At 35.0% G+C, this 14,149-nt stretch overlaps 1 protein-coding gene across 2 annotated transcripts; it reads left to right on the forward strand.

The window, feature by feature from the left end:
• The first annotated feature begins 10,736 nt into the window (after positions 1-10,736).
• On the forward strand, positions 10,737-13,830 carry LOC141638966 (dof zinc finger protein DOF3.6-like). Of its 2 annotated transcripts, none has more exons than XM_074448151.1 (2): positions 10,737-11,172; positions 12,004-13,829. In XM_074448151.1, exons 1-2 carry the CDS (start codon positions 11,122-11,124, stop codon positions 13,150-13,152), a joined length of 1,200 nt encoding a protein of 399 aa, XP_074304252.1. In that variant the 5' UTR covers positions 10,737-11,121; the 3' UTR covers positions 13,153-13,829. The 2 variants fall into 2 exon arrangements, with proteins under 2 accessions (XP_074304252.1, XP_074304253.1); XM_074448152.1 differs by lacking the exon at positions 10,737-11,172 and adding an exon at positions 11,219-11,317 and having other exon boundaries at positions 12,004-13,830.
• The last annotated feature ends 319 nt before the right edge of the window (positions 13,831-14,149 follow it).

Consider the following 14,149-nt stretch of genomic DNA (forward strand, 5'->3'; position numbering starts at 1 on the left):
AAGGTTTGTCCTTTGTATATAAGTGGAAGTATATTTAATCCGTTTAATTTTAAGAAGGATACTTCCATTTTAAGATAGACTTACCACTAAGGGGATATGGAGTAGTTAATTGGGTTACTTGGGTTGTTATTAGTGTCATTTACTGATTGTAAGGTCTAGGTTAACGTGTCACGGTTTACTTGGACACGATACAATTTGACACGCCCAAAATACAAAGAGATAAAATTGAAGTGGTGCTTGGATATGCCTATACAAGGCACGGTACGACCGTGAACCGTGCATAGACCGTCATTTCCATCTCACCAGCATGCTATAGCGCGACATAGAGTCCACCTTCCCATAGCCGTATTGTATCATTTTCTCCTTTAAACACGATGAACTGATACAAGGTACGGTCGAGCACGGCCCACTTCCATCTTTACATTCAAGTGACCTCCACATCCCTTGTTTAGTGAAACCAATTCTCTTAAGCAAAAGGCTGCAGTTTTGCCGACTTTCCAACTAAAAATGTATAGACGCAGCAGACAGTAGAACTGTTTTTTTGCATCAAAATTAGAAAAAGGAAGATATATAATGGCTCCATTTGTCAGGGAATTAGATTCCTACGCCACTCTTATTTTTCCTGCTTTTTGTCACTATCATTTTTTTTTTCCTTAAAATTATATGGACGTTGCATGATCGAACCATCAACTCCACGTGATATTTTAATTAATTTATGAATCATCATATTCTTCTTGCTTACTCAAATATTTCCTACATTTAACCCTAGTTAAGTCGTAAGTTCGATCTCATTTGCTTATATTATACTTCCTCTGTTCACAAAAATCTTTTCAGTATCAAATTTATAAAACTTTGATTTCGAATATAAAAACTCTGATTAACTACAATATGAAACCAATTTTAAAAAATGTGATCGAGTGATTTAAGATTACAGAACAGCAGTTGTACATTTTATAAACTTATTAGGTATAGCTTAGTTAGTTAGTTATAAATTAGTTAACTAACTACTCTAACTAACTATAGTCACCTAGATTCTAGTGGTTAAGGTCGGTTAGAATTAGTTAGCTCTTCCTATAAATATCAAGGAAGCTCATTGTAATTGATACACTTTTGTAATAACGAACAATTATTACTCAATCAATATTATCAGATACATCTTCATACAATATCAAGATTTTACAAAACTCGATAGTACAACGACTATGATCGTCGTTCAACGACTTATTGCAGTCAATTGGTTTATTTTCTCATAGAAACATTGAAAGTGGATTAATTGATGATTAGAATAGATGGGAATTTATAGATTTATTTGTTCGTTCATGTATATTCACTTGTAGAGTTGTAGGAGACTTTATAGTAGTGGTGGAATCAAATATATCAGTATATTCTTCTTAGGGAAATGTAATTGCTTTTGCTATGAAAATATCTTTCACCACGTAATAAAGAAGTTTTTATGCATGTGATTTAGAAATGAAGGACTTAAGGTGTACTTCATAGTAAGATTGTGAGTATTGTCATGATCCAAGTAAATTAATAAAGGAAAAATGATGTATATATACAAAGGGCTGTATGAGGTTTAAAAAAAAAAAAACTTAAATGACATTAATATACACATAAATTATATATTCCTATTTTAATTCCATTTTAGAGAATACATTTAGTTCTTATTTACAATCTTAGGAGTTATATTATATTTATCATATTAATTAATATATAAGGGTATAAAGTCTATTTATTTCTTAGAACTTTCTATATAGATCTTCCTTAGATATTTTGTAAATTAATGAGTAAGCTAGTTATCATACCTTAACAAATTTATAAAGGTGATTATATATAATTATCCGATTAACAAGTTCTTTTAATAACTTAATTTCAATCAATGTTTATCTTTTTTTTTTGGCGTCTCCATTCGATTTGGTCTAGAGTTGAGTTAGTAGGAACATTTGGACGTTAACCCGTTCTCCCTTATGAGTTTTAACATTACTGCATTTTCAGATAGGGTTTGATTTGGAGCCACTTACTGGTTGATTTATAATAAGTACTCGGTATTTTCAATCAATATTAAGATGAAATCTTAACTAAACCCTTGCTAACTACTACACATTGATAAAATCATTAGGCTAATACTAATCATCACAAATTCTCATTTAAGACGGGTCAAGTAGTTGAAATAAAACAAAACCTAAATGCATAGAGAAAAGCAACATATTTTTCTTATATGCACGTGTAGGATGATACTTGACCCGTTTTAATGTTAAGAAGGAAGGATATATCCGTTTTAAGAGAGACCAATTAACTAATCATAGTTCGTCTAGTTTTAATGTGTCTCTCTATGAATGGAAATTATAGAGTATTACCATAATCGAGCTAGACATGTAGATAGGATGAAACCCTAATTGCATGACATATAGTACATATATACGCCCAACATCATATGGTGAAGGTCGTGGCTAAGCAATGTTATCTATAATGAACATTCATAGATTATTTGATTGTGGGGGCATATGAACATGAGCAATATAATGCAACTAGTAGTATATCTTGTTAAGGTTGGCACCATTATTTAGCCGACCGTTAGCATCTCTTGATTTCGATTGATACCACTTTTATCTTTTCCTACTACAAAAGGCCATGCTATAGAGAGTATATAATTGCATTTACTTTTTTCTCATGATCCCATTTATTTTAGTCTAAATTTGAGTCGATTTAGGGTCATGTGTACGTTACATTCTAAGTAAACCGTCTTAAAGTAATCTAGATTAATCAGTCATTTATCAATTGACCCAATTCAACTTAATTTTTAATGACATTCAAATGTTTTTTTTTGGCCTTCTTCATTATTGGAAATTTGGAATAATAAACGAATAACTAATTTAAAACATTAATAATAATGTTAAGTGCACCCAAGATGTGTGAGTCTAGTGGAATTCCAGGGTAACCTCAAAGCCTCCTAAGGAGGAATTGCGAGGTCCTGGGTTCGATTCCCTAGATGAACACTTTCCTGGGGACCTGACGCCCGGAGAGGGAATAATCCCCGCGGGAAAGAACTCACATGGTACAGGCGCCTAGCAGGGTGGGGTCCTGTATCCGGGGAGGATCCAACCTCCTCGTCAACAACAACAACATTACCCCAATGCCTCAATGGCTCCCGCAAATTGCGGGGTAAGGGGGGTCGGATGTACGAAGCCTTACCCTTGTGTTAGCAACACAAAGAGGCTGTTTCCGAATGACCCAAGATGGAAATTGCGTCGAGAACTGCATCGAAGGACCGCTACTTCACAAAAGAAAGAAGAGCAGCTACTTTAGTGAGCCATTTTGATTTATTCCATTATAATCCATAACCAAAGAGTAATGAATCTTTGGCTCCATTGGAAATATGGAAAATCCAACCTCCTCGTCATCAAAAAAAAAAAAAAAATAATGTTTTTTTTGGCCTTCTTCATTATTGGAAATTTGGAATAATAAACAAATAACTAATTTAAAACATTAATAATAATGCTACGTGCATCTTCTCTAGATCATTTAATCATGTATTACTCATGTAAGAATTCTAAAGAAAAGGGTAAATCACGAATGTAGTTAATTATACATCAAAAAGTTTTATTGGTACACAAAATAAATAACAAACTAGATTTAAAAATGAGTTTTAATCACCAAGTAGTATATACCGTAAATTGTACTGACATTTGCACTAAATAATACTCATATATATTGAAATTACCTAAATAAAATAATATAATTATCGAATATTATACATAATTTACATGAATATGATGATATATAAACTTGGTATCGCTAATATTAGTGTAAATATTTTATACCGTATCTTTAGCCTTGTAATTATCCTTGTATTTAGGTTACGTATATGTTAGTTTTAGATACGATATTGTAATTATCGAGTATATATATCAAGCTATGCTAATCACCCTAAATTAGGGATTACACAATAACATGGTATCAGAGCAAGGTTGGTGTCAAATTAGTAAACACAAACGCTTGCCTTTTCGTGATTCTACTTCTGCTACTTTAGCTCCGTTTGATATTATACATGCCGATTTATGGACTAGTCTAGTTTTGAGTAAAAGTAGTCACAAGTATTATCTCGTTCTTATTGATAATTTTACGCATTTTGTTTGGGTTTGTACTTTATACCCATCAACTGCTAAATCTGAGGTTTATCAAAAATTCCTCCAATTCACGTCCTACATACGCACACAATTCAATTGTCCCATTAAAACTTTTCGATGCGATTTAGGTCGAGAATTTGACAATAATTCCTTCAAGTCTTTTGCCAACAAAAAGGGCCTGATGTTTCGTTTTTCTTGCCCTCAAACTTCACCACAAAATGGTAAGGCCGAGAGCATGATCCGTCGTCTCAATGAAATTGTTTTAGCTCTCCTCTACCATGCCTCTGTTCCCCCTTCCTATTGGGTCGATGCTCTTCATGCTGCTGTCCACCTTCATAATATTCTTCCCACAAAAACTCTTCACTTCCGTTCACCCACTTCCGCTCTCTTCAATAAAGACCCTTCCTATAATCACTTACGTGTATTTGGTTGCGCTTGTTATCCACATTTATCGGTCCAACAACCTCACAAATTAGCTCCTCGGTCCACTAAATGTGTATTTCTAGGCTAAAGATACGGTATAAAATATTTACATATTTACCCTAGCTAATATAAATTTTTAGGTTTTTTCTTGGGTCGCATGCATGCATACAATCTACCCGTCATAATCTTGGTACGTATTCCTAAACGGGAGGGGCGAAGCACGTACGAAGCTAGGGTTAAGGTAAGATTCAGATAATGTGGAAGAATGAATGAAAAAAATGAAAGATATGGGATTCGTATATATCTTTGTAATGATGACTATAAAAAGATGAAAGACACTCCTAAACAAGACTGTACCTTGAATTGGCATCTTCGAGTATTAGCTTCTTTGTTCACGTTTGTAGTTTTGTACCCTAAGTTTTATTTCAACGTCATCATCTTATTATTGTTTGTGTCCCAATCAACTTCATTGTGCTAACTCCACCCATTTTATCTCTTTTGTTTACTTGTTTACATCTCCAATCCCTTTTTCTCCATGTTACTATGTGGTAGCCTAGTTGCGGAATTAGGAGGTTAGTAGGGATGCTCGTCCCCGCTGAACATTGAAAATTTCATATTTCCTAGTTGATATTTTTGTTTTGTTTTTTTCGAGCATTACTCTACGGCACTACTTGTTTGTCCCCGTTGAATTTTTCGCGCTCCCCTCCACCCAACGGGAAATCCTGCCTCTGCCACTGTGACGTAACAGAGCAAAGATTTGGAACTAGGGTAAAACCACAAATCGAAATTTTAAGAGAGCGAACTAGTACCATAATTTAGAAGTGCAAGGTCTTGTTTTTTTGAGGTGAATGAAGCTGCATTGAACTTAATAAGACTGAAGTGAATTGAAATTTATTGAGATAAATTGAGCTGAACTGAAATGAGCTGAATTGAGCTGGGCTGATCAACTGAAGTGGGCTTAATGATAGCTGAAATTAAGCCGAAAAAAATAGAACCTAAATAACTCTGCATTTTTTACAAAAGTGATTATTTTTCCTTCGGAAAATTCACGCGGTACTCCTAAACTTTGTCACTTTACATATGATGCCCAATATTTTAAGTTTGTCTACATATTACCCTCCACGTTTGATTTTATGCACGTCCTTTTTGTCGCTCTACTAAACTTCATTTCAGCATAACCCATGCACCAGAATTTGGAATCGGCCAATTTCCTGTTCTATACACATTTTCTTGTCATAATCTACAATTTGAGAAAAAAAAATTGACGACTGACATTTTATAGGGTTTATTCTCACGAAAACCTAAAATCGACCATAAATTCGATCTTAAATTTCCGAATGATTACTTTTTGTTTTATCACATTATAGATTCAAAGAGGTAGTCAATTTAATAAAAAAAATTGGCCAATTTCGATTTCTGGTCTACAATTTATGCTCAATTGAAGATTCGAAGAACGATAAAAAGAGCATATCGTACTTGAAAATCAAATCTTAAGGTTATCATGTGCACAAACTTAAAAAGTTGGGTACCTCGTGCAAAATGACATAGTTTAGAGATACCACGTGAATTTTCGGTTTTTCCTTTATTCAACAACTACATGGTCCACCACTGCCCTTTGTTATTGTGAATAATCATGTATTTTAGACTTTGGTTCTGTTTTGTTGGGTTGAATGAAGATGAACTAAGCTAAATTTAACGGAATTACTTTTTTATATAGAGATTTTACTCTTTCACATACATTTTTCCATTAACTTTCCATATCATACCCTCCTTACCTAAAACCTAAGAAAAATTAACCCTTCTAATTCTCCAATTAACTCGTGACTACATTGAATCAATCCAATGATTGATGAATAATCTTACGCCAAAAAATACATCTCTAATGCTTAAATGACGGTGTAATGGTGTATGTTTCATAGTTGATAGTAGAAGTTAATAGCTTTTTTCATTACTCCATTAAAATCAAGTAAACATTGTTCCCTGATCTGTTTAGTATAGTCACTTGGCATGTTATTTACTGTCTATCAAGTTACAGAAGCACAAAGGTTTTTCAGATGCTTTAATATTTGATTAGTACTTTTGAGTATTATTGTTATAAATTTCAATGTAAATTGCTCCGTCGATTTCCGTCTTTGATATCGGTTCGCAAACGGGATCTATTACATTCATGCTATTTTAAATAGGTTGATAGGAAAGGTCCGGACAGAGAACGCCGGAGCAGGGAGGGTGCGCGAGAGGGTGGGGTAGGCCAGAGGAAGGGTAGGCCGATGAGTGGGGGAGGGAAGGAGTAAGTAATTGGTTTTGGGTGTGAGGGAATTGAGAAAAAATGATAAGAGTAAAATTGTAAAAAGCGTATCCGAAAGAGTAAAATTCGTATGTGAAAAAATACGACTTAAATTTAATTGAATTGAACTCAACTGAACTGAATGAAGCTGAATTTATGAGAGTTAAAATTAATGAGCTGAATTGAGTTAATAAGCTAAACTGAAGTGAGCTTAAATAAGCCGAAATGAAGCTGAAAAGAACAAGGCCGTAGACAACAACTTTGAGGATGGAATCATTCCATTTTATAATTTCTAGGTTAATAATTCAGCTATACATAACCACCGGCGGTCAATATAATGCCTTAATGTATGAGGTCCTTAAACCCTAGAAAGAAAAATCTTTATATGCATTTTGCCTTATTAATATACTAACAATACATTAAAAAAATCTCATGTTTATTGGATTCAAGGGGATTTTAAGATCATCAAGTTATCCACGGAGTATGTAATTTGGTATATAGGACACGGAAAACATATTTTTCTACATCCTCCACGGTTTATAACCTATTTTGTGCGAGCCAAACAAGGGGATTTTAAGATCATCAAGTTTTTTTTTTTTTTGGATGAAGGGAACATGCATTAAACAAGAGAAAAGCGTTTAGAGTACATCACGGGGGTGGGTCGGGGGATAGAGGCTCAGAGGCCAAAACAGAGTCACTAGTACAAAGTTCAACAACAAAAGGAGGGGCAAGAGCCCACTCAAAACAGCCTAAAAGGGAACTAGTATCATGGACGGAATGGTGAGCAATAGCGTCCGCCACACGGTTAGCAGTCCTCTTCTCAAAAATCAACTTCAAATGGGGTGAGTCCTGCAAGAGGGCCCTACACTCAAGGATGATATTAGTATAAAGACCACAAGGGGCAGTAGACAGCAAGATAGAGTTAACGGCATCCAGACAATCAGACGCAACCAAGACATTGTTCACAAGGACACTAGAACGTAAAAGCCCATCACGGATGGCAAGCACTTCACACAGGAAAGGGTCGCTCCCAGGGAAGCGGAGTGACCAACCTAAAACCCAAGACCCAGAACAGTCTCTAATGACACACCCCAGACTGGCTAAACAAGAAGAGGGAGAAAGGGCCGCATCAACGTTGGCTTTGAGCCAACCCAGCGGCGGAGGGGCCCAGCTAATAGGAAAGCTAAAGGCATCAAGGGGGGCGGTACTGGTGCAGGGGGCAGTGGGGGTGTGGTCGTTGGCTCTAGTCTAGGTAAAGGCTTGGGAGAAAATAGAGGCGCAGAAAGAAGAAAAGGGGCGAGGGTTAGGAGATGAGAAGGTCAGGTCACAGCGCCTTAGCCAAAGGCGCCAGATGGCATAAGTGAAAAGGGTGTTCCAGCTAGGGGAAGGGGAATTACAGTTATCGAAGATCCAGGAGTGAAGGTCAGGGGAGAAGAAAGAGTTTGGGACATTAAGTGAGGCCCAAAAATCAGAGACAAAGCTGCAATCACGGAGGACGTGAAGAGATGTCTCAGAGAGGGAGGGACTGTGACAAAGAGAGCAAGATGGACTAAAAATGATGTTTCTGGCAAAGAGGGAAGCCTTGTGCGGTAATTTGTTCCACCACACGAGCCAAAGGAAAACTTTGATCCTTGGCTGAGTATGAAGATCCCACAACCAGGACAAGTCGGAGGAGAGGGAGGGGCTGGGTGGCAAGGGGGTGGTTGGGGGTCCAGAGAGGTGATGGTAAGTGTCCCCCACAGAGAACTTGCCTTTGGGGGCAAGGGAGGTGGAGAGGATGTCGCATCTAGGAGATGAGGGGATAGGGAGTGAGATAATGACCTGGGTAATATGGTCAGGGAGCTCAAAGCCAAGGGAGTCAAAAGACCACGTACCATTAGTGATAATGGTGCAAAGTCTCGCGGTAGAGGAGGTAAAGCTAAGTGGGCCAGTGATGGCGGCCCGGAGAGGCCCCAGGCTGGTCCAAGGATCATCCCACAACCGAATAGTGGAACCATCACTAATAGACCAGGTGAGGTGGTTCTTGAGGAAGCTCCACCCAATTCCCACATTTTTTCAAATATGGGAACCATCACCAATAGATCATCAAGTTATTAGGGTATAAAAGCAGCCAATCGAAGCTTAAATAATAGACATGCTAAACTTGTCTCAAAAAGCTTGAAGTATGAAACTCCCGAGTATCAATCACATAAGAATAATCGAACAAATGGAGTACTAAATTTTGTCCTTAAAATCTCTCTTTTGATTTTTACATAAGATCCCAAACATTGTTAGTCGATTCTTAAAGTTGATTCAAAACTTTGGAAATTTTAAGACTATTTATTTTTGTTTCTATTCAACTACTAATTCATTCCTAGCTTCTTTATTTACCTTTTACTTTGCAAAAAAAATCTCCTCTTTTTTAGTTTGAAGAGGCCTCGATTCTTTAATTTGGCCTTATAAAGCTCAATTGTGTCCTGAATAATGTGGGGTCTGTGGTCAAAAAAATGCATGCAACTTTGCAGCATAAAACACATTTATTCTTGGTCAATAATCACATCAATTAAAGCAATAATTTTAACGGTAATGATAAATACAGCCCTAAGAACTAATTACTTCCCAAAATGGAATTAAATTAGGAATTTAAGACACAATTACGCGTAAATTGATGTCATTAATACTTGATTTAAGGTTTTCATTCCTTTTTTGGCACTTTAAATAATACAGCCCTAAGGGCTATATTTATCATTTTCCTAATTTTAATTATAATAACAATAACAATATAATAACTCACAACTTTATTACAACTAAACATTCTAGCATAATATCAAATGTATTCGTGATTTGAGTTAATAAAACCCGGTAAATATATAAGGTTATACTTATCTGACTACTTGTGTAAGATGGAAATATAAGAAGATTTTAAAAGAACTTATTTTCTTAGTGAATTCTTTTTCATTTATATGTGTCATGCTGTTTTTCTGGATTAATATGGGCTAATTGGGGACAAATCGAGACACACTCATCATGATCATAATCTATCTCTTTATTTGCATACATGAGGGGTAAAGCTGCCTTACTCTTTATTCGTCCATCACTAACATTATTTTATATAGATTTTTCTTTATTTTAAATTTTCCAAAGCTCATAAATTCATCAAAACTCAACCCTTATTGATGGTTAATAATTGGCCGAGCTAAGCACCGTGCTACAAGCAGCCTACTATAACCACAACACACGTAAATATGTTGGATAATACTCGAACCTCTATTATACAAATATTTTTCTAATCTCTTTATTTGATTGATTATACTGTAACGTGATATAATAGAACGTTATGTTTTCCACAACTCCACCAAACTCGTCATATGAACAACAATTTTTCACCTCAATTGATCATATTGTAACGTGCACCAAGCTTATCATATAAACATTTGTTTACCTCGATCAATCATATTACAACGTGATTTAATAGAACACTGTGTCTTTCATAGTTCCCTCAAGCGTATCATATGGACAATAAATTTTCACCTCAATCAATCATATTATAACGTGGTTTAATTGAACACCATGCCTTTCACAACTTCACTAAGCTTATCATATGAACAAATCATATTATTATAACGTGATTTAACAGAACACCATGTCTTCCACAGCGGAGCTGTACCAGGCATATCATATGAACATACAATAATAATAATAATCATTCGTCTCAATCAGTCATATTATAACGTGATTTAATAGAACACCTTGCCTTCCACAGCTCCACCACCACCAAGCTTTATCATGATCTCCTACCCATACACAACACCACTAAAAGCTTCAACATTAAGTTACTTAGCCCACTACACCAAGGAAATAGAAATAACAATATTAAAATCCAAAAGAAAAGAGAATGATGAAAACCCTAAATTTATAATAAAAACAAAAAGGTTGGGAGTGAAATATAAAGGAGAGAATAAAAAGGGCAAAACACAATACACATTACACATACACCCTCAATTCAATAACCCTTAGCTTTAGTTTCCATCTTTGCTTTCCTTTCATACATTTCTATCATTCTTTCTTTCTTTCTTCTCTCTTATTTGTTGGTGGTGTTATCTCATCTTCTCACTACTTTGATTCTCCACCATATCTCCAAAAGAATCCCACCTTCACTACTATCTACATATTACATAATATTATAGCTACCCCTTTTATAAAAAGAAAAAACAACCTAAAGCACAAAAGAAATAAAGAGTATATTTTGTAGAATTAAAGAAAGATTTCACAAAATATACCCTAAATTTAAAGGACATAAATTAAACCATGGTTTTCCCCTCAGTTCCACTCTATTTAGATCCTCCTAATTGGCAACAGGTAATTAATTTTATGGATGACTTTGTTTTCCTCATCTTTTCTTCATCAATCTTTTTTTACATCTTAATTACACTATTTGATATTCCTTCCGTTTCAATCATTAGTCTACCTTTGATTAAAATATCCCTAATACTGAATATAAAAGGTAAACAAGTTTTATGTATGGCTTTTCTTTTTTCTCATATTTTCAACATTAATCTTTTTTTTTTCATCTTAATTATACTAAACTAAAGATTCTTTCTCAAGCAATAGGAGTGAAGAGAAAAAGATTATTGTTACTTCTTTTTAGTGTTATTATTCCCTTTTTATTCTAAAAATTCTTTGATGTCTTTTATTTTTGAATATACTTCACAAAGTTGATTCAAGCTAGAAGTACTATATTTTCTCTTCATTTTGTATATCTATAATGAATTATGTATCATTTGTTTCCCTTATGGAGTACTATTACAGCAACTAACTTTGTAACACCCTAATAATTAAATTTATAATTACCTATGAAATTTTAAAACATTCCTTCTCACCATATGTATATATATAGTTATATCATTTGCTTCCTAATCATTTCTAATAAATTTTATACGTTTATTGAATATATGTGATGTATATATTTTAATAACGCGTATTTGATTTATTTGAAAGGATTCTCAAGTACTCGGTATTTAATTTGAATAACTACCCGTCTATTGTAGATAAGTGTATATAGATATATATGTGTGTGTTTCCTTTATGTATATATGAAAATATTTCACTAAATTTTATTCTTTTTAACTCCTTATTTGTACAAATTTATTTTTCCATTTATTTTCCTTATATTTTTTATTATTATTGCAGCACCCTAATCATCAACAGCTCCAAAATCCTAACAATAATCAACATGATGATCAAAATCAGCACCAACTCATTATTCCACCACCACAACAAATACCTCATCAACCACAGCCTCAACAGCTGGGTGGGCCTGGCCCACACCAAGTTAGGCCCACTTCAATGGCGGAGCAGGCCCGGCTACTGAAAATCCCGCCACCAGCCCCACTCAAATGTCCAAGATGCGAGTCTACCAACACCAAGTTTTGCTACTTCAACAACTATAGCCTCCTTCAGCCACGTCACTTTTGTAAGACGTGTCGCCGGTATTGGACACATAATGGAGCTCTCAGGAACGTTCCTGTCGGTGGAGGTTGTCGTAGGAACAAGAGGTCTTCGTCTAAATCCTCTTCAGGTGGTGGTGGTCCTTCATCATCAAAACCGTCTTTAACATCATCTCCGTCAACCATGGTTAGGTTAACGGAGCACCTCAGGTCTCAGCAGACTCGAGGTGGTTTAAATGTTAATTCTCTAATTAACATCCATTCACCCGGAGGAGATGGAAGTAGTAACGGTATGTCTTTCTTGACATCTTTACAGAATAACATGGGCCTCACTTTTGGTGGTGGGCCCATGTATAACCCTCCGCCTAATAATACTAACCCTTCTGAAATAGGAGGGTTAGCTGGCGGAGGTAATGATGAATATCATCCACAACAATTTCCGAATTTCTTAGGAGGTTTCGAAATTCCTGGGTCATCAGCAACAGGAGGAGGTGGGGTATTGTACTCGAATCCATTTCAAAATGCTCATAATCATAATAATACCATCACTAGTGAAGATAACGGTCACGATCATCATCAACATGTTAATGATGGTATGTCGAAGAGCGTAAGTACGAGGATTACGTCACCAGAAGTGAAAATGGAGGGTAATAATGCACAACAAAGGGTTAATTTAGCTAACCAAATGATGATTATGGGAATTGCTTCATCAAGAGGTAATAACAACGACGTAAATGGTAATAATAATAATAATAATAATAGTAATAGTAATAATCAGTTTAATTGGGGAGTAAATATGGAAAACGTAGCTGCTGGTAATAATAATAATACTAGCATGTGGACTGATCTTTCGGCCGGGCTTAATTCTTCGTCCACAAGTCATCTCTTATGAAGAATTATTGGTAACTCGATCTCAAGTCGATTTGTTCTAATGTTAACTTGTTAGAAATTGGGATTCTTGGGGAGATTTGTTTATTATTGGATGATAAGATGATGTCGTCTCTCTATTCCGGTCAATTAGCTTTCGCCTGATCGGCTTAGCTAAAATGTTGTTAGGGAATATATCGATATATCAACATAATCTAATGAGAGTATATGATATATTAGAATATATCATATAAAATGTCTAATGGAGCTAAGTTAGCCATATACTCTAATAATTAGATTATGTCGATATCTCGACATGTTCCCTAAGAAATGTGAAATGGAGCTAAATGATTGAAATGGAGAGAGCATGACAAGAAATTAACCAAGTCGGAGACTGAATTTGATGGCTAGGCGACAAGGGCATCGATGTTTCTCTAAACTATATGACGAAGGCTCGATCGTTAGCTAGGGTTGAGATGCATCTCCGTCTCTTTATGGCAAGGAAATGATACTACTAGAATGAAGTTAGTGATTCATATACTCTAAGCTCTTTAATTTCATTGTTCTTTTTTTTTATTAATATAAATAAATATGTCAGTTAATTATTGTACTTGATGTATTTATTTGATTGTGGTGTGTGTAATAATTAAGAGTTTAAATCAAAAACTTGTAGCTTGATTACTACTCTAGTCATCAACTTAAATCACAATTTCTCCTTTGATTACAATTGTGTACGTGTTCATATTATCATAAGAGAAACGTACGTAGAGATCTCGATTAATTATGTTTCAGAAGTCTTTTTAATAGAGTCTTATCTATAAATAACCTCATATTCTCATTTATAAGGAGTATATGATAGTGATTAAGGACTACATATTTCTCAAACAAGTGGTCAACAGTTAGATTTTTAACTTTTATGACATACAGAAATGAAAATACAAAACTTATGAGGGTTTTATCCAATAAGTTGTCTTCAGTACTAGTCAACTCCGGCCTCTATTCGTGTATATGAACTTGCTCTT

Source organism: Silene latifolia, unplaced genomic scaffold (genome assembly GCF_048544455.1).
Source record: "Silene latifolia isolate original U9 population unplaced genomic scaffold, ASM4854445v1 scaffold_240, whole genome shotgun sequence".
Classification (NCBI taxonomy): domain Eukaryota; kingdom Viridiplantae; phylum Streptophyta; class Magnoliopsida; order Caryophyllales; family Caryophyllaceae; genus Silene; species Silene latifolia.